General features: G+C 37.5%; 1 protein-coding gene across 1 annotated transcript; it reads right to left on the reverse strand.

Moving 5' to 3' along the window:
- Positions 1–603: 603 nt before the first annotated feature.
- LOC123313714 lies at positions 604–26,250 on the reverse strand. Its single transcript, XM_044898697.1, has 27 exons — positions 26,106–26,250; positions 25,911–26,011; positions 25,693–25,859; positions 25,405–25,603; positions 23,837–23,978; positions 22,954–23,201; positions 22,720–22,887; positions 22,504–22,628; positions 21,508–21,747; positions 19,949–20,151; positions 17,789–17,966; positions 14,963–15,196; positions 12,998–13,315; positions 12,684–12,833; positions 12,095–12,187; positions 11,622–11,840; positions 11,214–11,363; positions 10,844–10,989; positions 10,569–10,787; positions 8,745–8,972; positions 8,612–8,689; positions 8,146–8,464; positions 6,381–6,386; positions 6,114–6,325; positions 4,305–4,639; positions 2,538–2,764; positions 604–1,963 (listed from the first exon to the last, which is right to left on the reverse strand). The coding sequence occupies exons 2-27, from the start codon at positions 25,933–25,935 to the stop codon at positions 671–673; spliced, it is 5,922 nt and encodes a 1,973-aa protein (XP_044754632.1). The 5' UTR covers positions 25,936–26,011; positions 26,106–26,250; the 3' UTR covers positions 604–670.
- Between the last annotated feature and the right edge of the window lie 281 nt (positions 26,251–26,531).

A 26,531-nucleotide genomic window follows, 5' to 3' on the forward strand; every position in this document is an offset into this window, starting at 1 on the left:
CTAAAATGAAATATTCGCTGCTCTGTCTAAAAATCAGGGTATCCTATTATTGTCCCAGGAAATGGAGTACGTAGAAGTTATTTTGTAGGTACGAGAAAAGCAAACATAGATTCGATAGAGAATTGCGCTCCATAGAGCCCTTCAAAGTGAACTCGAAAATGAAAATTTGTAAAACAAAAAAACTTATTTTCACGCGAACAGTGTCAGAAAGTTTGGTATGAAAAATATAGGTTTTCGAACATGCTGAGTCTATTGCGAGCATTTTCGAAAGCCTTTTTCCCCTCGTTTCGATTTTCTTCGTTGAAATGGCATTTTTCTATAATTTCAGATCTCAATCTTCGATATTTCTTGTTATATTAATTTGACCATAATTTACACCCTCCTTATAAAATGACCTATTTAGGCCCGTCTATCTATAAATCTTATTACTGTCCATAGTGCATAGAAGTTGTTTTGCAGATTCAATAGGAAATTGTACCTATACCGAGTGATTGAAAATTATTTGACTAAATTTCAACATTTTACATGGCCAAGGACCTAGGGCGGTCAAGACCACCACACAAGTCAATTCGATATTCCGTTAGAAATATAATTGGTATAGCTTTTTAATGAAATAGGTACAACAAGAAATGAACCAAAGTACAAAACATCGACTTGAAATAACAAAAAACTATGTTTCCAGACCAATAATTTGAACTTCAATGTTTTTAACAGTCTTTAGCATAAGCTTCAACCTATAATTCATCTGCATCATCCGGGCCAGATTATCCGCCCTAAGAGCCTCATTTAAATCAGTTGTCTTCCTCCTTGTAGCCCTTTCCTGCGGTGACTCTAAAAGCGACTTGACAATCCGTTCCATCTTCAACATTTTCCTGTCATCCACAAAACGGAAACCGGCCAGTTTGTTTCCTTGGATGAAGAATATCTCCCTCTTCCCGGGACTTCTGTCTTGTAAGTTCTTGACAGTCCTCATCATCATAGCGTGGTCTTCTTCGTCCACCCTTAACCCTTTCATCTTCTTAGTGAGTACGCTTTTCGCGACGCTAGCCATAGCCTTCATCCTATTAGAGTCCGTTTCCACGAAGTTCATGTATCTCACGCAGATTTCTTTTGGATTAACTAAGTAATGCTCACCCTCTCCACCTGCTTTAAGTCGAAATTTATCCATCCACATGGCCGCTAAACGTTTCAAATGGCGGGATTTGTCGATTACATAGTCTTTCATATTATACTCTATTCTTTCATCAAAGGCGAATTGCTGCGCTTTCTTGTAGTTATATACGATAATTGCACAGAACATTATTCTGATTATAACGCAGAATATGCCGTAAAGTACGAAAAAAGTATATCCAAGACCTCGTTCATTCTGACCCAAATTGGAAGGTGATGTTTTCTCCACTGTGGAGAGTAGACCGAGTAGAGTCCTCAGTACGACGTACCAGTCTTTGAATTCCTTCGTCTTCGAGCCGAGAAATACGTAGCCCATATATCCGAAAGCAATCAAGGATATTATGAGCCCAAAAGACATAAAAACCAGTGTTTCGAACGAGAGGACCAAAGTCCTTTCGACTATGCGAAAGACGATGGCAAACCGCAATAACTTCCATATCCTTAGGATGGTTAAACAAACCAGAAAGCTGGTCAGAAAGCTCAGTGTATTTATAATATTGAGCATTTCGAAGAAATCTATGAAGGCGTTTCTTCGATTTTCTTCGAGTTGTTTGGTGAATTTTTGTAAAACGCTGAGTTTCTTGAAGTGCATCGACACCCATGCTATGCTCAAAACAACTATTCCTACGTCTAGCACGTGCCATAGATCTCTTTTTTCCCACGTTCTCGTCAGGATTATTCTCATGACAACCCGAAATGATATGATTATTACGAATATGATGAACAGGATTGCACAGGCCAGGGATATGGTGTTGCCCTTCCCGCCATATTTCAAGATGCGTTCTGTCGTTACCTGCAATATGAATATGAAAGTTTGATAATAAGCACGACTAACTGAAGTACCACTTTGGAGAAGTTCAAGTTAGAATATTTCTGCAACTTTGGAAAGAATGAACTTCTTGAGAAATTTGCAGCTTGTATTTTTTTATCATTTCTTTAAATCTTTGTGTCACAGAAAAATTTCAGGGCAGTGTTGTCCTTTTCGCTGTATTCCATAAGTATTTTTGGAAATAATGCACGAAACATTAACTTCCTATCGACCTAAAATTTATCTCTAACAGAGTAAGTATGAAAAATATCGTCCATTCACTTTCATAAAAGCAGTCGGTTGGCGTTGAAAATTTGAAATTTGACTTTGATACGTTCCACACTGTATAGGACAGAAATGCGAGGTTATGATGATTGTCAAAACAGTTTTAGATTTCAAATCTGCGCTATACTGTCCATTCTACAGAATAAAAGAATTCGAAACGACGTAATGAGTATAATTAACGTTAACATAAACTGATTGAAGAGGGATTACTTATCTAGTTACTCGCATGGAAAGCACAAGATAAATTAACATCACTACAGAACACAATATTTACCCGAAGATTTGTGTCCATATAACCTGTGACAGTCCTCTCTATGAGAATTTCAACGAAATGGAAGAGATTCGAGTTCACATTGTAAATAGCGAATTCTATGACAACTGCTCTCGTTCGACGATCTATCCAGTTCATTCTTTTGAGATAACTCAAATTCATTAAAGAGTTTTTCAATGTTCTACCCAGGTATGCTATATATCCTCCCGATGGGTAATAAGCGATTCTACCTGGAAAAAAATTAACGACACATTCAGATGAACCTTTGTGGAATGCTGCGTACTGTGAAAGCTTTCAAAACATGGTAGTTCCTATGTAATTTTTCCTTCTGGTCCTTTTACCCTTGAAGCAATTTTCATACAGGGTATTTTTGAAGGTGATTTTTTTTACAGAAGGCAAAACTCATCGAAATAACCAAATAATCCATTCCAAATCTTCAAGATGGCGAAGTTAGATCCCCCTAAGCTCATTGCGATGACATTAAATTTGATATATGGGACTGAGAGGAAAGGTACATATTAATGAACAGTCATTGTTTAAAATGATTCAGTTGCCATCATCAAGTACCTGTATTTAAAAGGGTTAAGAAGTAAGCAGTTTTACGAAGATATGCTTAATACCCTTGGTGATCAATGTCCTTCGTATGCGACCGTGAAAAATTGGACTGCAAGCTTAAAAAGAGGTAAATTTTCCAGTTTCTGTGTCAGTCCCCGAAAATATCGATGCAGTTAATGACATGATTTTATCAGACCGTCGAATTGGGCTGAAACGGATATCTGAAGCACTGAATATTTCATACGAACGCGTTCATCATATAGTTCACGTCAATTTGGACATCAGAAAAATTGCTGCAAAATGGATACCCAAATGTTTGAATATTGAGCAAAAGCGTGTAAGGGTAGAAGCATCGTGTTCGATCTGTGCTCGATTTGAAAACGATGTAGACTTCTTAGTCCGAATTTTTACTATGGATGAGACTTGGGTACATTTCTACGATCTAGAAACAAAGCAACAATCGATGGAATGGCGACACTCTGGTTCTCCAAGACCTAAGAAGTTTCGTGTCCAAAAATCTGCTAGAAATGTTCTTGCTTCAGGGATTGCCATGGAGTACTCATGATTGATTTCTTGGATAAGGGTATAACAATAGTCTGAGATCACTATTCGATGTTACTGACCACAAATTAAAGAGGAAAGACGCGGAAAGCTATCCAAAGGTGTTTTGTTTTTGCAGGACAATGCCCCTGCACACAAATCTCATGTTGCCATGTAGAAAATTCGTGATTTAGGGTTTGAATTACTAGAGCATCCCCCTTATTAAACAGATTTGGCTCCATCCGACTATCATCTCTTTCCTCAACTGAAAAAAAGTTTAAAAGGTCGTCAATTTTCTTCCAACGAGGAGGTAATAAAAGCTGTGGAGGTCTGGTTTGCAGAGCAAGAAGAAACATTTTTTTTGAAAGGTCTGGAGATGTTGCAGGTTTACTGTAATGAATAAATCCAATTAAGAGGAGAATATGTTGAGTAATAAAATATTTTGACATTGAAATTTTGTGTGGTTCTATGGTAGGCTAAGAATTTCTCAATATATATCCTCGTATGTAAATAATTAGTAGATTTAAGACCCGGACCATATTTCATACATACTATAATATATAAATCATATACTGATTTAAAATTTTGAAACTGCAGTTCAAGTTGAAAAATTCGTGTTAGCATTTCTCAGTTTTCGAATTGCAGGTATTGGTTATGTTCATGAATTTAACTTACTGAGGCGAGAACTTCCTGTTTTTGGCTGGTATCCCCAAACAAAGCCTAATCTAGACTGGTGGTATTTGGGAATTGTGATATTCCATTGGGGCGTGTAATTCTGAGAGTCGTACTGAAAAAAATACAATGACGAATAACATGTTACATTCAAGAACTGCATCGGTTCAGCCACTATGCAACTTTCGGTCTCCACTCTATGCTGCCTCAATCTCACCACTCCCAAATATTTGTTACAGTTGTCCGAGGTCATACCAGGATTGTTAAAGACGTAACGACCATACCATTGATTGGATTGGGTTGCTGGTATGAATGTCTTCTCCATGTATTCTGCTAAACTAAACGAAAAATCACCAGGTAATGCGTGTCTCAGAGTAATTTTCCTTATTACAAGATAAACCTACAGAAAAACACGATGAGTTTCTATTCTGTTTGTTGAAATCATTCTTATTTTTATCTCTAACTAATTCAGAACGGAATCAGTTCCACATATCTGTGCTGATCCTTAACTGATTGTAGAAAAACAGTTCAATTCGTCGAGAGTCCAGATTATCAACGTGGTTACAGTAATCGTGTTGAAATGAGAGCGTAGAAGACTATGTTTTGGATGTTAGATCAGCAGAATAAAGATAACACAGCTATCCCAATCTCCTGTACGTTGAAACACTTCGTTTACTAGTTCGGAATTCAAACCTTAGAACATAGATACATGGAATGGACATTCAGTACTACAAATGAATATTTGTAGTACACACATTTCACACATTTCTCTATCTAGCGCGACACATCTAGCTAAGGCAGTGGCGTTTTATTGAAAAATTTATATAATTCCGATCTATCTTTAGTGAAAATTGATTTGACACTGATCTCCGAAACAAATGTCTCAATTGTGATTGGCGACACTAAGCAACTATCTCACTCCAATCTTTGGAATGTTTATTTTCCATTCATGTATCTGTGTTCTAAGATTCAAACGATATACGCACTACTGTCCAGTTCTGACTTGGTATTAAAGAATGAACTATCCCTGAAATTATCCTGGAAAGAACACTGATTTCCACTCTTGGATTAAATAATTAATTAAAGTTTTAAACCATTTTCGGCAATTGGTATCTAACCAATAGAAAGTATTCTTGTTATTTGTTATCGTTGAGATTAGCCACTTGTCGTGCAAAGATGATTTAATGATTCAATGAAAACTACATTGTATTCAGAATTTTGTCGTTGCAGAATGTCAAGAGTAAGGCTTCTCACCCTAAACCTTTGATATTATGTACATCCATATTAGAAACGTAATACAACATATAACAAACAACTAGTTCCATAATCAATTTTAAAGTCCCTTAAATTCGAAGCTTTCTCTACTTCTTCCTTCAGCAGGAGTTTTAAATGTGAAGGGACATTAAAACTGATTATGAAACGGATGAGGTATGAATACGTTGAATTCGGTATGTAAGACCAAAGAGTATCAAGTTGATACCCTTTGGTAACAAATCTGACATTGTCAGATCCATACCAACGCTTTCCAACGGTTCGATGGCGTTGGTTTGATCAAGGCGGTACATCAAGGGGATGTTTGTTTTGATGTGGATGGCATTAGAATATTTTCAGTCGTAGATAATCTCTTCCTAGCTTCGAATGTACCACCAAAAATTTCCAACTCAAAACTGAGACCAATGCAGAGGACAACCGAATCCGAATCCGGCTAGTTGGCACATTCGATAGAGTTTGCGATCGTTAGCGCTCGAAATTTGGTCTAGACGTGGCATTATACCAAATAGTATCAACTTGATATTCTTTGATTATACGTACTCAGTTGGATGGGTGACTTCTTTCAATTGTACATGCCTATCCCTGGTCCCGTTAATCAATCTCAAAACTTCCTCGTGACCAGTAATGTCGTAAACATCATCTCTCTCGCCCAAAATAATGAGATAAAAAAATATCATCAGGGTTATCGTCATGAACAAATCTTGAATCTGCCATGTAACTTCTCGTTTTTGACGAAAGTAAATTCTCCTCGCCTGAAAACTTGGTATATTTGGGATGTCATGTATAGGATAGCGCAAAGATTGTTACTTTTGCCTGGAAAAAAAAACATGTATGAATTGAAAATTCTTGAAGATGAGTTGGCTATATTTCAAATTTCAAAGCACGAGGATGTATTGATATCTAGTTAGCCTAGACCAGTTCCATGCATAAAAAAATATTGCGTTACCATAGCAACGAATAATAACTTATATTAGAAGTGTCAGTGTGAAGTTTGAGATCAAAAGAGTAAACCAGAGTTCCGCAATGAATTGAAAGAAGGAAGATGTCCACCGAAATTGGGAAAATCGAAAAATTGGAGTATCGAGCCATCATCAAATACCAGTATTTGAGGGTTAAGAGATAAGCAGATGTACGAAGATATGCTTAATACCCTTGGTGATCAATATCCTTCGTATGCGTCTGTGAAAAATTGGTCTGCAAGCTTCAAACGAGGTAAGGCCAGTTTCTGTGTCAGTCCCCGAAATTAATATCGATGCAGTTCATGACATGATTTTATCAGACCGTCGAATTGGACTAAAACGGATATCTGAAGCACTGAATATTTCATACGAACGCGTTCATCATATAAGTTCACGTCAATTTAGACATCAGAAAAATTGCTGCAAAATGGATCCCCAAATGTTTGAATGTTGACCAAAAGCGTGCAAGGGTAGAAGCATCGCGTTCGATCTGTGCTCGATTCGAAAACGATGTAGACTTCTTAAACCAAATTGTTACTACAGATGTACTTGAGTACATTTCTACGATCTAGAAACAAAGCAACAATCGATGGAATGGCGATACTCTGGTTCTCCAAGACCTAAGAAGTTTCGTGTCCAAAACTATGCTGGAAAAGTTCTTGCTTCAGTTTTTAGGTATTGCCATGGAGCAATCATGATTGATTTTTTGGATAAGGGTAGAACAATAACCAGGGATTCGACATTACTGACCACTCTACGGAAAAAAAATCAATGAGAAAAGACACGGAAAGCTATCCGAAGGTGTTTTGTTTTTGCAGGACAACGCCCCTGCACACAAATCTCATGTTGCCATGCAAAAAATTCGTGATTTAGGGTTTGAATTACTACACCCCTTTTTCACCAGATTTGGCTCCGGCCGACTATCATCTCTATCCTCAACTGAAAAAAAGCTTAAAAGGTCGTAAATTTTCTTCTAACGAGGAAGTAATAAAAGCTGGTTTGCAGAGCAAGAAGAAACATTTTTTTTGAAAGGTCTAGAGACGTTGCAGGTTCGCTGTAATAAATGTACCTATCCAATTAAGAGGAGAATATGTTGAGTAATAAAATATTTTGACATTGAAATTTTGTTTGGTTCTATAGTAGGCTAAGAATTTTTCAATATATCCTCGTATTTCCCGAAACAATACGATAATATGGTTCTGGTTGGAAGATCAACGATAAAAATATCGCATCCCATATTAACTCAAAAATGCTCCTGGTCGACTAATCATATGCAAATATTGCAATAAATTCACTAGCATTTGTCACGACTATCACACTAATCAGTTTTTGTGTTTGTGATTTTTACATGAAAACATTTATTAATTAATTACTAATTAATTATTATTATATAATTAATTATTAATTGATAATTAATATATTATCCACCAATATGTTCCAAGTGATGGAAAAATTTTCGGAACCAACTCTCATGACTTCGCATTTTAATCATGATCATCCAAACGTCCAAACTAGTGAGAAATGATTTCGTCATTTAACTTTGGAATACTTTGGATTAACGTAAAAAAGGAATCGAGAAATTGATACTACAAACAAAATTTGATATAACTCACCATATACTTAGCCCCTGTCAAAAAATTATAGACCGGATCCAAGATAGGTCTATAAATGTAACGCCCGAATAACTTATACAAGTTTTTCCTCTGCACTTCAACATTCTTCAGAATCCTACCGAAATCCAACGTTCTCGATTCCTTCTTCCTCATCAGCATATCCAATAACAGATTGAAAAAGAAGTCCATGAAGAAAATGTAGAAAAACATAGCGATCAAGCAAGAGATGGTCCATGCCCAAATGACGGGAGATATGACCCAGTAGCCCAAAATCAACAAAACGTGGGTATGTATGAGGATGTTGAGGGTGACTGCAACCCTGAAAATAAGAGGCGTTTCTTTACCAATTATTGAATGGCCAAACATTTCAAGACTACTACTGATATTAAAATCAACAACGTTACGAAGGTTTTTTATTCGTTTGATTATTCTGTAACCAATATTTATGGGACACCTGGCTACTCACCAGAATATATAGGTAAAGGCCGTAGGTAACATAAATAAATTCTTCTGGGTCCTCTTTTGGTACTGCAGTTTAGATTTCCTGAAAAACAGGCTCGAAATAACTGAAAAATTTCATACAGTATAATTCCAGATACTTGAATCCTGTCATAACCCCCAAATGAGGAAAGAATGCAATTGCGGCACTATAGAGTCCTATGAACACATCATTAATGCCGAAACCATAAAAACACTGCTTCGTTATAGAATCTCTGGGCAAGAACTCTGGGCTGGCATGAAATTTCAACGAGATAGACATCACACTCAAAATAACCGATAGCATCAAGGTTAATCTTTTAGTTGTAGAGAAGTTTGGCTCATTAGATCTGTAACAAGGAATAGAAAAGAATATTACCTACCACTTTGAATTTCTTGTGTAGATGTGAACTAAGAACTGCCATAAAGGTACGTAGAGATGGACGAAAAAATGTAATATGCACGTCGGCAAAAAACTGTCTATTTTCTAGCATCAGCTGCTTAATTTGCAGGCCCGACTAGAATAGACATTTCTTCGTCCAAAATATCTACACTGCGCAAAAAAATTAACGCAAATTCTGAAAATCTGAATTTTAATGAAAGTTAACTCTACATTCACTTTATAACCTATTCTTTATGTTCTCTCGGGAAGGTTTTGAACGAAACAAGACACATTAAATGGAAGAAAAATTCAGGATTTCACCGAATCTTATGTGAAAGAAGAGAAATGAACAATTTTCAAAATACTGAAATGCTGAGGAGCGATTTTATACTTGGTATTTCCACCCCTTGCGTTAATTACAGCTCGGCAACGACGGTTCATACTCAAAATGAGTGATCTTAAAATTTTCTGATCTAATCCTTTCCAGATTTCTCCGAGTTGGATTCCTAAGTCATTAAGAGTAGCTGGATGATTTTCTGAAATTCTTAGCCTTCTATTGAGGTTGTCCCAAACCTGCTCAATCGGATTGAGATCTGGACTTCTTGCTGGCCATTCCATTCGAGAGAGAGACCAACCTCTTCAAGGTACACCTGAACGATGCGCGCACGATGGGGTCTGGCATTATCGTCCATAAAAATGAAATTTTCACCAATGTATGGGGCAAATGGCACTACATGCTCTTCGAAAATGTTCCTTATATACTTATCAGCATTCATAGCTCCATTATCAACGACCACTAGGTCTGTGCGAGCAGTCAAAGATATTCCACCCCATACTATAATCGATCCTCCCCCGAAACCAGTAGTATTCAGGAAATTGCACTGAGCATATCTTTCATGTAGACGTCTGTATACAAGGGAACGTCGATAACAATGGTAGAGGCAGAATCCACACTCATCTGTGAAGAGAAGTCTTTCCCAATGGGCCTCTTCCCAATGGATATGCTCTCTCGCAAAATCCAAACGCGCCCTTCGATGGGCTGGGGTAAGAGCTGGGCCTCTTGCCGCGTCACGAGGCCTTAAATCATATTCTCTGAGGCGATTTCTTATTGTCTGAGTACTAATTTGCACTTCAAGAGTTTGCTCAAGCTGAATTTGAAGGAGGCGAGCGGTTGCAAACCGTTGTCTCAACGAAGAAACTCTCAAGTAACGTTCTTGAATGGCAGTTGTTACCCGTGGTCTACCCTGTCCTGGTCTTCGGACATTCATACCTGTCTCCCTGAATCGCTGCAACATTCTGGACACACTTGTATGGGAAACTCCAAAACCTTTCTGCAATTCTTGTGTATGTCCACCATTCTTCTCGCAAAACTACCGCTTGGGCACATTCCTCTTGGGTCAAATTGCGTGTTTCGCGTTGACCGTTGAAAGTGGATAACATATGCATGCATAATTCTGATAAAAACAATTATTATTGAGAACACCTTCATTTGTAGAATAAATTTGAGATTTCCTTAATGTGCGTTAATTATTTTGCGCAGTTTATTTAACAGCATCGAACTGACGTTTTCATCAATTGCCACATGGTGTGATTCAAATTTCCGAATTTCAGAAAACCTTTCAGAAAGTGTGTCATCAGTGAACTCGAACCAACAGCATCCTTTTCGGCAAGTGGTATGCTCATAAACAGTCGAGGAGTGCCGTCTATTCTCAACCACTTCTTCACCTTGAACTTATACCATTTCTTGGTCTGTAAGTCGCATATCTTCACCGAATTGCAGTACCTAAAAATTAGAGGCAATGTTATTAAATATCCGTCTGCATATACTGGTTTCTTCACCAATCCGGAGAGTTTCCAGAACAATCGAACCAGAGGTGGATTCTGAGCAAGGATCCAAGATGGAATTTCGATGCGAAAACAAAATAATCCTCACTGGAGCGACGCAGAAGTTCCAAAAATGGATCCGGAAAATTTAGCACATGACTCTGTAATTAAAAAAAAAAAAATCATCACCTTTTGTTACGAACTACCTATGTGATTATCTAAACTCCTATAGATACATAATGTTTACTCAAATTCAAAAAATCGGTTGAGTCGTTCGGAAGTTATTACAAAACATCGTAGGAGAAAAATTGAAGCATTTCTGTTTCTCGTCCTTATATACTTATTATCTTGCGTGTAGATTAAAAAATAATTTTGGAATTATTACCAGTGAACTACCATTTTGTCCTACTACTTCAATTATTATGTCAGAAGTCGTGCCAGAACTTATTTTATCGCCAGTTTTCACCACTACAAGGTATGCATATCTGCAGTGTGCGGGCACATCGGCCAAGAAGAAAACAGCATCTTCGAGGGTCTGGAAATGACTGTTTTTTTAACGAAATCGTGAGCAACATTTTGAATTCATATAAATGAACTTCTCAAATGTCTATTGGATAAGTGTAGTAAGCGACACTTTAAAACGAACCAATGAAATCTACCGATTACTGCTTCCGTTGACAAGGTACTGATATATCATATGAAACTATGAAAGGACCCCTTTTTCAATGAAGTTTCGTTCATAAGAAACAAAGATAAATACATTTGTCAAAACCCTATAATGTTCATAACTTACCTCATTCATTTTGGCTGAGTACATGAGCAGAAAAAAATACATAAAATAGAAGAAAATCACAAGCAAAATTATGTACAAACTTCCAGTTGCTTCCAAATAAAACTCGATTCTCAGCAGTTTCGGATGCTCTTTTAAATTGTTGTAATCTATAGATCCTGCCAACGTTGATAAATGTAAGCAACGACAATGTATCTTATGATGAGTAGTAGTGACATAGACCTGAAATTAAAACTTTTGTACTAGTACCTATCCAGCTATTTTCAAAAGCTACTTTTGATCAATGTTTTCCACTGTGCTGAATGTATTATACCAATGTAAATGCCGATATTTGACACTTTAATTTTTACATTGCTAGTAGTTAGTAGTTGCTGCAACTACCAAATATCTCTCTCTTTTATATGGCCATTTTTAAAGAAAACAATAAAACAATTTATGTATATCAGAGCAAACATGATAATTCCGAATTTACTCACCGAACATGCAAATTTCCAAGTTTTTTTGCGAGAATCCCATTGAATACATCTAGGAGTGTAGACACTGAACCAGACATCTATTGAATCAGTTCTCTGTCAAGAGTAATGCAAAAATGTTTTAGTACGTACTAAAGAACAGAGAGTATATCCAACAAAAATTATCGAATAATAGAGATGAGAAACAGATTAATTCTCTGGAAAATAAATTCAACGAAATTCTGATCAAATAAACACAATTTCATTTTAATATTCTCTTATAAATTTTTCTCAATTTCCGATTTGAAATTTGTTTTCCAGAGCTGAGAAATCGAATGCCACTTGATTGATCATAAGCTGATAGTGATGTCGCATCGTTTCAGAGAAAAATTATGGATCTCGGAGGGTATTTTGTTTCATTAGTTTTTCAGAACCTGAATTAACAAATATCTCATTCGGAATTCCAAAAAAAAGAGTGTTTTTTTTATGTTTTCAATTTAAACTTCAATTTGGAACTCATCCGAGCCTTCGAACCTAGAATCAACTTGAAATATCAGTCTTCAAGCGTACGTAGGCATGGCATTACTAAAAAAATTGAGAGGAGTTTGATTACCATTGCTCTACCTGGCTTCATTCCAAGCAAATACCATTTATCATGATCTTCTCCATTAACTTCGATGAATAATTTATTCTTTTTCACATCGATATGTTCAGCGTTAGCAAAATGCGCTAAAGTTGGTCTCTCCATGTCTGCTACAACAAGCTATAGGAAGAAACATATACAGTGCGAGTCTCTAACATGGAATACATTTTTTAAATCGAATTAAAAAAAAATGAAACCCTTGCCGAAAAGTTGAACAAAATAAGCCAAAATGATGGAAATTCTCATTGGAGGATTTGATATTGTCAAATCCTCAAATAACTCACTTCTATATCATGATCATTCGTGAGATTATAAAACTCTATAAAGAACGATTCCTTTTTTTTGACTTCCACGAGGAATATCGTGAAATCATCTTCTTTGAACTTAGACGTCCAGTCTGGATCGAAAATGGTGCAGTTGGTAATTTTCTTCTCCACTTTCGAGTTTTTCAACAGCCCAAACGAAATGTTCATCGGCGAAGTACCAAAGTTAGTTAGCTCCTTTTTCTCCGGCATCTTCATGATATTCACGTCCAACACGCTGGTAGGTATTTGGAAATCCAGTGATGCTGACCAAAACGGGTTGTATGAGTAGCTACAAACCTAGAAGGAAAATGCAGAGTGATCGAAATAAATCATACCGATTCTCATAGTAAAGGCTCGAAGCATAGACCATATACACTGCGCAAAAAAAATGACGCACATTATGGAAATCTCAAATTTATTCTACAACTGAAGGTGTTCTCAATGATAATTAGTTTTATCAGAATTATATGTTATCCACTTTCAACGGTGTTTTCCAAGCAGGAATAAAAAAAGATGATATTATCAAATTTTGAATGTATTGGCTCCATTCTAAAATCAGTTGTTCTCGATCAATTCTAGTGATCAATAGTTTTTCTTTCGTTTGATTTTCTACACTCGATCGCTATGCAACGCGAAACACGAAATTTGACCCAAGAGGAATGTGCCCAAGCGGTAGTTTTGCGAGAAGAAGGGTGGACATACCCAAGAATTGAAGAAAGGTTTGGAGTTTCCCATACAAGTGTGTCCAGAATGTTGCAGCGATTCAGGGAGACAGGTATGAATGTCCGAAGACCAGGACAGGGTAGACCACAGGTAACAACTGCCATTCAAGAACGTTACTTGAGAGTTTCTTCGTTGAGACAACGGTTTGCAACCGCTCGCCTCCTTCAAATTCAGCTTGAGCAAATTCATGAGGTGCAAATTAGCACTCAGACAATAAGAAATCGCCTCAGAGAATATGATTTAAGGCCTCCTGTCGCGACAAGAGGCCCAGCTCTTACCCCAGCCCATCGAAGGGCGCGTTTGGATTTTGCGAGAGAGCATATCCATTGGGAAGAGGCCGATTGGGAAAGAGTTCTCTTCACAGATAAGTTTAGATCCTGCCTCTACCATTGTGATCGACGTTCCCTTGTATACAGACGTCCACATGAAAGATATGCTCAGTGCAATTTCCTGAATACTACTGGTTTCGGGGGAGGATCGATTATTATGGTATGGGGTGGAATATCTTTGACTGCTCGCACAGACCTAATGGTCGTTGATAATGGAGCTATGAATGCTGATAAGTATATAAGGAACATTCTTGAAGAGCATGTAGTGCGATTTGCCCCATACGTTGGTGAAAATTTCATTTTTATGGACGATAATGCCAGACCCCATCGTGCGCGCATCGTTCAGGAGTACCTTGAAGAGGTTGATGTCTCTCGAATGGAATGGCCAGCAACAAGTCCAGATCTCAATCCGATTGAGAAGGTTTAGGACAACCTCAATAGAAGGCTGAGAAGTTCAGAAAATCATCCAGCTACTCTTAATGACTTAGGAATCCAACTCGAAGAAATCTGGGAAGGATTAGATTAGAACATTTTAAGATCACTCATTTTGAGTATGAACCGTCGTTGCCGAGCTGTAATTAACGCAAGGGGTGGAAATACCAAGTATTAAATCACTTATCAGCATTTCAGTATTTTGAAAATTGTTCATTTCTCTTCTTTCACATAAGATTCGGTGAAATCCTGAATTTTTCTCCCATTTAATGTGTCTTGTTTCGTTCAAAACCTTCCCGAGAGAACATAAAAAATAAGTTATAAAGTCAATGTAGAGTTAACTTTCACTAAAATTGAGATTTTCAGAATGTGCGTTAATTTTTTTGCCCAGTGTATTTCTCCTGACAGAGGAATATGGTAGACACCAAACAATCTTATGGTTCCCTACAAGAGTCCTTACCCGCATTGCCACAATAGAAAGCATTTTCCTAAAAGAAATGCTGGGAACTATGGTTACACCATGTTGCTCGAACTTTGCGTTCGATAATGCGAATCCAGTCGATTTCATCAAAGCGATGATGCTCTGTCTTCCACGGACGTATATGGGAGACGTCATTTCAGGAGATAAAGGAATCATCATTGAATACGAAGAGCCCCGACAAATTTCTAGAACGCTTTCGGCGGCGTGGATAAACTGAAATGTTAAAAAATTGGTCATCAACGGATATTAAACTAGATCCACAATCAAATATGGTCACTGAAAACAACTTCTTTCCATGACTCCTCGAACGTATGGAATTCTAATACAGGGTGACAATTTGAAAACTTGCCAGGCCAATTATGTCACGACAAGGCTGTTTCCAGAGAGAATGCAGTAACAGGTCAATTTTTATTCGGAGGTGGACATGTTTCTAGCAGAATTGTAAGCCAAAATCTCCTCAATCTTAGGTGTAGGGGGGCTGCGTCCATGGAGATGCTATTAGACCTCCCTCCCCTTCACATTTTTGTCCAGGGAGAGGCAAGAGTAGCAACCCACAGGCTCCACCACCTTACCGTAAATGAACCTGACAAACTCACTTTCGTGCCCAGTCGTCTGTCAGTCCAACTGGAGATTGACGAGGTGATGGGCATGAGAACTGATCAAATAATCACTAGAACCAGCACTGATGGAGCCTTCAGTTCTCTGATTCCAAGCAGAGACGAATGGCTCCGTCACAAGGAATTCTATCTACAAGGACCTTGCTGGTTTACTGATGGCTCCAGAACCAGTCAGGGATCTGGAGCCGGAGTCTACAGTCGTAGACCGCTGACTGAACTCAGTGCCAGTCTGGGAAAGTCGGTGACAGCTTTTCAGGAAGAAACCTTCGCCATTGATCTGTGCGCAATCCATTTACTTGACAGTGGTTGGGCGGGCAGATCAATAAAAATCCTAACGGATAGTCAAGCTGCGATTAAATATCTCGCGGCAGACAAATGCAACTCGGCACAGGTATTTGAATGCAGATCTAAACTCACCAAATTGGGAAGTTCAAACGGACTGCAACTGATTTGGGTACCTGGACACTCTGGCTTCAGTGGCAACGATGCATCGGATGCTCTAGCCAGAGAAGGCGCAACATCAACGCTTATTGGCCCGGAACCCAGTATAGGAATTTCCAATTCCGTAATCAGGAACCGAAACAACAGCTGGATAAGGCAAAAGGTCCTGGAGCACTGGCGCAACCGTCCTGGACTGCGTCACTCGCACAGGGCTATTTCAGTGCCTGCCAGCCCATACACCAGTCGTTGGCTAGGATTTTCTAGAACTAATCTGAGATCTATAATGGCGGTTTTCACAGGACACTGTAGACTCAGAGCCCACCTCAAAAAACTTAGCATCGTCAATGACCCGCTCTGCTTAGAGGAGGACGAAACAATTGAGCATATCCTCTGTGACTGCCCGGCGGCAGACAGGGTCAGACATGGAGTTTTTGCCTCTCCGAAGATGATCCTAGAGGAACTCAAGAATCACTCCCCCTCCGACATCATCTCCTTTTTGGGCAGGATGGGACTGGAGGGAGAGATCTAGCTCTATGAGCTTGTCTGTGTGCTACAATAGACCGCTTGGTCGCAGAGGCAGGTTTGGGTTTATCCGTCCAACACACCCAGCAATCAGTAATCAGTAATCAGTAGGTGTAGGGGTTCTCATCCCTAAATTCTCAATAGGGAATAGAGGATGAGCAATACCTTAATTGTAAGACAATAGTATTATGTAGAAGGACATATTGTCTTCCAATTAAGGTTTAGCTCGCCCTTAGCAAATTTTTATTGATTCCTTGAAGTAGTTACAGGAGGTGACAATTTGAAAAATTGCCAGGCCAATTATGTCTCGACAAGGATGTTTTCAAACAAAAAGCCGGAACAATTCAATTTTTAAAGGGAGGGGTACATATTTTGAGCAAAGGGAATATCACCCCTAAACTCTTCATAGAGAATAGAGGGTGAGCTAAACCTCAACTGGAAGACAATATGTACCTATACATAATACTATTGTCTTCTAATGGATGTATATAGCTCACCCTCTATTCCCTATCAAGAATTTAGGGGTGACAACCCCTACACCTAAGATTGACAAGATTTTGGCTTACAATTCTGCTGTCCATGTCCCCCTCCGAATAAAACTGGACCTGTTCCGGCATTTTCTCTGAAAACCTTCTTGTCGAGAAATAATTGGCCTGGCAAGTTTTCAAATTTCAGCACCTGTTACTACTTCAAGGACTCAATAAAAATTTGCAAACCATAGTATTCATGTAGAGGGTCAAGTGATCTTTCAATTGAGTTCACCCCCTATTCCCTATTGACAATTCAGGGGTGATAGCGCCTACATCCATGGTTGAGGAGATTTCGGCTTACAATTCTACTCAAAATATGTCCCCCTATAATTGGACTGGCAAGATTTCAAATTGTCACCCTGTACCTATGTATTAGTCTGCAGAATCACTTCGTTCATTACGTAGTGAATAAAACACGCATTTTTACATACGTTTATGGATAGGAAAATACACTGATAACACCGCAGCCTGCCAAAAGTGGTCGAAAGTAATTTTAATTAAATTAATATTAATCAATTTTCCGAGAAAAATTTCGTTCATTTTGCTTCGAAATAAAATATCATCAAAACCAAATATGCAATTTTCAAAAACCTGTGCAATCGGCGTTGCACGCATTTTTTTTTTCCAGTTTGTTATCTCGGTAATAGAAACGACTGACGGGAAAATCAAGCTTCAAAACTCTAGTATATACTCACATCCTGCACTTTATCTTGGATGATATCGTCCGAAACATATTGTGGGTAATCTTCAAAAGTTTGTACGGACAATTCTGGTCTGATTGGATATTTCGTTGTGTTCTCGAAATCTAACTCCGATTGGTTGAAGATACCATGAGAGGGTAATGTTTCGCTTTCGGCACAGCTCAACAAGTTTCTGGTAGATATACGAAATATATATTGGTATATATTGGAATATATTGGTACAGGCCGCCACACGTATTACGTTCGTCGAAATAAAAATTCACGAGGGAAGAATTCTGGAATGCTGGAGGCTCTTTAAAGAACACCGACATAGGTAAACACAAAACTGAGCTCAAATTCATTATTGCAATTATGAGATTGAGCCCCCCAAATCTAATAATCCTCATTTTCATTGCTGTATCCCGTTACCAGGAATAAATCTACAAAAAGAAGAAAAAAAACTGCGAACAGACTTGTAATTTCTTAGGGCTAGTTGCGACTGTGTGCCCTCCTGTGACTAAAGAGACCCAACCGTGACCTGCAGACCCTTCCAAACTCAGGGCATGGATAGTCACCAATCAGATCTGGCCGCTGCTGTATCCTTCTCGATTCTCCATTATAACTGTGTACCAAAGACCTCCACTGTGACCTGTCTAACGCTAGTTGTTCCCAGTTATGATTGGCATTAACTGATTTTAGGGATTGATGTAGTGTATCCTTAAACCGCTTATATTGGCCTCCTGGTTTCCGGGCTCCCTCAGTGAATTCGCCATATAGAGCTATTTTGGGGAGTCTTGTGTCTTGCATCCTCAGAATGTGGCCTCTCCATCTGAGTCGGGCCCTCGTTACTCGAGTCTCAATTGTTGTACAACTCGCGCGCTGCAAGACTTCTGCATTCGAAACTTTGTGGAACCATCTGATGTGCATTATCTGTCTTAGATGACGTTGTTGCGTTTATTCAAGCTGTTTAATATGTCGCCTGTAGGGCATCCAGCAAATCCGTAAAGAAGCGTTGGGAGGACCACTGCCTTGTAAACAGCTGTCTTGGTCTTCAGATTGAGGTCGTGATTTTGAAACACTCTGTCCTTTAGCTTCCAGAATGCCCGTGATGCCGAATTGATACGTTTTTGTATTTCCGTGTCAAGGTTAGCCCTAGTATTTATGAAGCTTCTCAAGTATTTGAACTGCTCGACCTGTTCTAGAGTTTCATTCTCCAGGCTGATATCTGTTTGAAGGCTTTCTGGCGGACTTACCAGGATTTTGGTTTTGTCGATATTGAGTCTAAGGCCTAAAGCTTCGTATATATGTTTATAGGTGTCCAACATTATCTGTAAATCCTCCGAGCTGCTAGCAATAAGTGAACAGCCGTCTGCATATTGAAGTTCAGTGATAAACTTGTTGCGGGTTAAACTCCATCAAATCTGAATCTAATCCCGACACCTCTTACGGGCATACTCATGTCAGCAATTATCGATACAGCTATGGCGAAAATATTGAACAGTAAAGGCGCTTACACGCAGCCTTGTTTTATTCCAGAGTTAGTTGAGAAATGGTCGGTTTTAGAACCATTATGCTGTATTCTAGCGGTGTTGTTGGTATGGAGGCTTTTACACACTGCTAAAAAATTTTCGGGTACTCCAAGACGTGCCATGATTTTCCATAGCGCTCTCCGATTCACCGAATCGAATGCCTTACTTAAATCAATCTAATAATCCTCAAGAACCCCCAGAGACACCTTCTCTAAAATTTCTGGGACCGATATTATGGAGGCCACATGGTCAACACAAGGATAGCACGAAGTCAAGATTCAAATTATAAGGTTGTGTCATCAAGTGCGACAGAACTCTGTGCCTTACTACTTATTCTCAATAAGTAATTGGCAATGTTCATTTATATTATTTTACTATTATAATTGGCACACCAAAGTAGCGTAGCACTGACATGGCACATACAGTTGTGCGATGTCTGAAATTTATGCATTGCCTTTGTCATGTATGTGCCTTGTCAGTGCTACGCTACTTTGGTGTGTGCTCCTCCTAACTTGTTTTTATATTGTAGTTCTCCTGATGAAAAGATAAACAGATCTCGAAAACTCACGTAAGAAAAAAAGAATTCGGCATTTACTCTTTACTGCTATGCCCTAAATTAAAATTGGAAAATAACTGAGGGTCTTACTTAGTGATGATTTCAGCATCTTGATCACTAATTTTTTTGTCGCTATCATTCTCCATTAAGTAGAGATGTGATATGGACAATTCGCTACATATTGCTGCCAACAATTTCGCCATTTCTGGGTCTGAATCTCCGGGATTTGTCCTCGACAGCACGTTCACTATGCCACTCACCGATTTCGCCAAATCGATGTTGTTGATTTTGATCTGAGGAAGACTCCATTAATTTTGTAATCAGAATTTCCGTTACCTATGCTCTCGGCCCACCTCCCTATTGCTATTCGACACTTAAAGCAGTATCTATGGTTAAATGATAGGGATTTCAAGTCAAAACACATATATTTTCATCCTAATGTACGAAGAAATAGAAAACATCAGATGCTTCTTTAGTTAATTGAAGAATTAGTTGGGGATCCGAAGAGAGAAATTCGGGATTTACTCGAGCGTGTCAGATTAATATAAGGGGACTTACCTTGGACCCTATAGAGTACTTCTACTAAAAATTAGACCTGTATATAGGGGGAATTGTCTTGGACAGTCTGTCAGAATAGTCAAAAAAAAAAAGATCATTGAACATACTCGAGCGTGAGATTGTGATATATGTGGTTAATTACATGTTGAAAAGTTCTCTTAATCTGACAATTTAAGCGTGTCGAAAATGTGTGGGAGGGCGCCAAAGTTGCAAAAAAAATCGTCACGTGTACATTCTCGAGCGCGGTAGCGTTTTTTCTTATTTTGAAGCTAATGATTCAAGAATATCGGAAAAAATATAATCTGACAGTTTCAGCAAGCCGAAACAATAAAAATTGGCCATGAAGGTCACAAAAATCAGTTTTTCTGAATTATCTCCTCCCTTGGACTTCAAATATTTTTTGCATTCATTATCAAAATTGTAGGGCATAACATTCTCTACAAATTTTGTCCGAAGCAATTTTTTCTACGGTTAAACCTTTTCGAGATATATAGCGATGAAGGTACATTAGACAGGGTTTCTACATTGACCTTGCCCTTTTGCATGTGTGGCTAAGCTCCTCGCCTTTATCGCCCTCTAACTCGAGAACAGTTGAGAGTATGTAAAATTGCTTCAGACAAAAGTTGTGTTGAATTTTATTATCTACAACTTTCATAATGAATACAAAAACGATTAGAGGTACAGGCAGGGGAATATTCGAAAAAAAAAGCATTTTTATCATCTTCAAAGTGTCGGATTAAGAAAACCCCCCTGAATAGTGTCAGATTAACGGGTCAACACGTCTACAACACCGAGATTAACCATCTGTATCTTAATCTGACAAGCTCGAGTATGTACACTTGACGATTTTTTTTATATCCTTGAGACCCTGCAGACGTTTTCCCCACCGCTGAAAGTGCATACATCATAGAACCTTTTTTCTTTCTACCATCCAATCTTCAAAATCCACTAGTTCTCCACGACGCTCGAGTAAATCCCGATTTAGCATCGTTGGCTCCCCAACTAAATGTCGTTCTCAAGATGACCACCCTGTGAAACCTATTCTACTTGATGTCTAGCTCGTGGTAATGTTACGTCTGGAATCCACTTACGTCTTGCAAATCTTTCAGTAGTTCCATTTTGAGTGTCTTGACCATTTCTTTCTCTGCATCGTTAGTGACATTCAAATCACCTATTGCACTAGCTATAATGCCGATTATTTGAAGCGCTGTCTCATAATCTCCCTCCTTGATCAAAAAGGTTACCGAATTCATTTCATCAGTGCCCTTATAGATATCCAGCAAAGATCCAGTTGCATTAGTTACATTGTTCGATACGGTAATTGGATCCACCTTAAACATAAAAGAAAATTTTATTGACAGATGAAACCCTGACTTCTGGGATTTGTAACATTTTTAAGCAATTTTCGATCATGTAATTTTATTATAAAAACACTATATATTTCCTGGTATTCTGTCACACCCAGCACTTGCGTTATACCAACAGGTCGATAATTTTGGATCATCTTGTCGACATTATACCCTTCAAATTTTACAGTCTAAAACTACGAACTCAAATTACTCTAAAACGGTCGATTTTTGTTTATATACTATGATATTTCAACGAAAAGCCTCAAAGAATACTATTTTGATCCGAATAAATTTGGAAAAATTGAAGGCAAGTACTATAAGTTCAGGAGAATGTAGCATTGAGCTCATGCCCAGTTCTTAAAACCGAAGACCTAAGAAGTTAAACGATATGATTAGGTCTAACGACTCTCAGGTCATAGTTCTCAAAAACTTGACAATAAAAAGGCTATGCATCTTTGATTCTTCGGTTGTACTGAGAGTAGCCGCCATATTACTCACCCCTTAATAACTACCCTTAGTAAATCCATAGAATAGGCAAATAACGCTTCTTTTCATCCTCAAATATTATCGAAAATTTGAGTATAATATTGTATCCATTTTGGAAGTTCTGTAGGAAAACCGATTATCGTCAGATCTTTTTGATGGTTTTAGAACCCCTAATAAGCGTTTTCGAACATAAGTTCATTGAACCCAGAACATTTATTCAATGGTGTTCTTATATCTCTAGAATGATCTTACCGCGATAGAAACAGTTTGAGTCTTAGTAACACCGTTGATATCTTCAATTATGATAGAGACTTCTGATTCACTGGAAACAAAAAACTCGATCTCTTCCACAGTAGGAGCATTCGTGGAATAGACAACTGGAAGAAGAACCTATATATTGTCGTCAACAGAATGAAATTGAAAAGGGAATGTCGAATTCCTCAACGTTATATATCGACCATAACAAACCTGTGTTATTCGTTTTTATTTGGAGTTTGAACATGCTAGTCTTCTTCTTGTCATAGGAGCACGAAATTTTGAACTTCGTCATTGGACTTCCTCTTGGTGGAATGGATTTGCAGTTCGATAATTTAGGTATGGGATAGGTATAGAACTCAGTTTCTCCCACAAGGGTCACTGTAAATTTGAATACCAAATGAAAAATTTGTTCATTTCACCACATGAAGTTAAGACGTATATTACCTTTTTTGTTTTCTTCGTGATACACTTTTATCTTGAATTTTTTTCCAGGTTTTTTCACAGTGCCAATTCCAACCGGACTGCTAGCAATATTAGGATAAGAAGCCAACAGTTTCCCCTTATCATCGAATAGCTTTCCCTTGATTTTTTGGCGTCGATATTTATTGCAGAAAAACTGGCACTCTGAGTAGATCCACGGTTTCAATCTTGGGTTCCATGTGTTGGGTTCTTTACCGCAATTTTTTATGCAGCTGAATTTGCAAATTGATCAAGATACATCAGATAGACGAAAAAATATTTCATCATACAGTCAAATCTCAACTGTTGAATCAAATCAATTCTAATTACCAGAGGCGACAACAATGCTAGTAGGTTATTAGCATTCTTGGCAAAAATTCATTTCATTCAAATACAGGATGGTCCAGATCGTAACCAAGAAATTTTAACCAATATCAAAAATTAACCCTGGTTTGTCATATGAACATATGTCGAGAAATGTTTCCTCTCCGAGATACGGGGTGTTAAAATTATAGAAAAAAAATGTTTTTTATTAATAACTTTCACGCAGCTTGAAATATTTTCATGAAATAGGAGACATAGGTTTTGAGCGTCAAGGAGCACTTTTTGCATAATATCATTTCTTTTCTATTCTACCAGTGGCGTCCGTACTGCAGCGAGACTGAATATTTTCAGATAAAAAAATGATACGCCACTGGTTTTTCCGACAATAAAAATTATTATTTGAATCCTCATTCAATTTGGAGCAAATTCGGTCTCTAGACTTTTTGCTGTACAAGGCACCGTTTCCGGTTAAAAAAATAAAACACATTCTCATACATGAAGAAATTGCCATGTTAAAATCAAAAATGCATTACTAGACACTCACTTGACAGCATATGGCCTGTCGGAATTCACCAAAATCAATTGAGTAGCTTTCTGCCACAAAGTCTGCTCAGTTCTAACCTCAACTGTAAAAGTGAATCGAGCTCCTTCCTTAGCAAATTTCTTTTCGATTTTGACCTTAGAATCTGACAAAAAAGTAATGCGTGAATATGAAGAAGATAAAAAGCTCCAGCTATTTTTTTGAATCAGAACCAGATATGTTCACTCAGAATATGATGCCACCATTAATTTTTTTATTCATTTTATGTTGCAAAACTATAATCGACGGAAAAAAAAAGCGTAAAATCTTATTGGTACTACGTACATATAAAATTCGACGTGTATTGAATATGGTAATGTTATTGAACAATAATTGTCAAAAACTTATTGCGAATACTTTATTTGCTACTCTCGACGAATTGATAATCTGATCAATGGGCGTAAATTATGATCATACATAACAAACATATGGTGTTAAAAAAAGAGAGACACTGTGTCTAGGATAGGTAGAAAAAGAAAACTGAAAAATAAGTTCGTCGGATTAGATGCATCAGGTCGTTTTTGAGAGAATCATAATTGTTGTATTGTTCAATTTAGGTGGAAAAAAATATAGAAAATCAAGGCAGTTTCTTGAAAGTGCTTATATTAAGAAATGCTATTAAGTTTCCCTATTTCATCCCATTTTTACGCCGATTGTTGGAATGTTCGAACAAGAATATTGTGATGCCCATTGTGAAAAAATTCCGTGAATAATTTAGACGAATTTTATTGGTGAGATTATTCTATTTTTTACACTTGTATCCCAAGTATCTTCTCTCAGTTGGTATCGAAATGAGCCATTTCATAAAATCTCGTAAGTGACTAAAAAATAATGAGAACAATTTGGAAATCCGAAGTTTCCATTTTCATCACTAGGTAAATATCGAACTAGCCAATATCCTAAACGAAACCACATGGTCGAATCAGAAAATAAGTTTTTTTCCACTGTTTTGCGATAATTCAGCTAACAAATGGTCTGAGGTCATATAAGGATCTATTTCAGTTGTAATTTTTTTCAACTTTGTCATTTTGAAATGCTTTGTATATAAAATAATTTTTGTTGGGAATAATGAAAGAATATTCAAAGTTGAATTTTTTATGAAATACAGATTTCCTTCTCTTTCAACTTTATCAATGAGAAAATTTGCCATTTTTATAACACTTATCTCAAAAGGGGTGCATCTTTGAGCATATGTATCTCCTCGACATATTGATGTTTTCGAACAATGCTTGCATTTTTGCAGCATCATGTAAATTGTTTACTTATCAACCGTCGCCTTCGCCATTTTGCAACTAATAATAAGAATATTTTAATTTTTCCTGGTTATCAATATCATCATTACAATTCATTCACAAAATAAATTCAATTGGTTCTTTTCAATTCTGATCCAACCATACTGTGAACTCGTAAAGGATTCAACACAGATGAATTGAAGCATATTTCTACCCAATGTTGAACACCGAAGATTAGAAATTTGTCCGGTACTTTTTACCCATTTTGATTCGAAAGAAACGAATATAAAAAGTACGTACCTGTTCCTAGATTTCTACCCTTACAAAAATTCATGTTATCAGTACAATTCCATCTGAAGAACAATCCAACTGTTTTCTTATCTATATCGTTGTTTTTGCTCTTTGAAGCATCAACTATTATAACTGTTCCTTTTCGCACGTTTTTGTTCATACGACCCAATGTTGCTGTAGCATTTTCCGGCCTTACGTAAAAATAACACTGGAAAATATAGTGGGGAGAAACAGTTGTTTTCGCGAACTGCAGAGGGTGAAATAAAAAATTCATGCAAATAAAGTTCAACTACTCACTTGGTCACTAGCCGCAACAAGTGCGTCATTTTTTATAGTTGATGCTTTCATTTTAACCCATATAAAGTGCGTTCCTATTTCAAGATAGGTACCCTTTAGAGCCTTCTTTATGTCGTCGACATTTATGAACTGGTTCTTGGTTTCGAAATCGATAAGATATCCACCCTCTGATATAGATAGATAAAGGATGGGTATCCACATTTATTTCTAACACTTACCCCTTCCAAAGGAAAATACGAACATGATATCTTTAATTTGACATGTCTTATCGAACGTAACTGATATTTTTTCGTTTTCAAGACGAGAAATGGTAATATCACTGAAAAATTCAATATTTTTTCGATATCTTCCACATATGTTAATATGTATCCCCCCATCGAAGAAATTTTGATTGATTCCCGTCGTAATCTTACCAATTTACTAGCTTCAAATTATACAACTTGCAACGAGCATGACGTAAAAATTTTTGATTGAAATTTTCATCTTCTGCAATATGGTCTTCAAGTTTTGAGTTCCACCAAGAACATGTAGAATCTGTAGCTAATGTGGAAAAAATTATTATCTTCAGATAAATCATCATCCAATTTGACTGGTTGTGACTTATCATATTGACGTGGATCTTTTTCAAACTGTCACAAAGGCCACTAATGATGTCACCATATTCATTAACTCAAATATACTCAAATATTTCTGAAAGAAGAGATTGAAAAATGATAATTGATAAGTTTTGTGAAATACAGTTGGGATGAGAGAGTTTATTTCTCCTGGGAGTATTTTATCTGGATAAAATACTTGTAAAAGTTATGAACACTAGCTCCTCTGCCAATTTCTTGAACTGA

The sequence above is a fragment of the Coccinella septempunctata genome, chromosome 5 (assembly GCF_907165205.1).
Source record: "Coccinella septempunctata chromosome 5, icCocSept1.1, whole genome shotgun sequence".
In the NCBI taxonomy this organism is placed as follows: Eukaryota; Metazoa; Arthropoda; class Insecta; order Coleoptera; family Coccinellidae; genus Coccinella; species Coccinella septempunctata.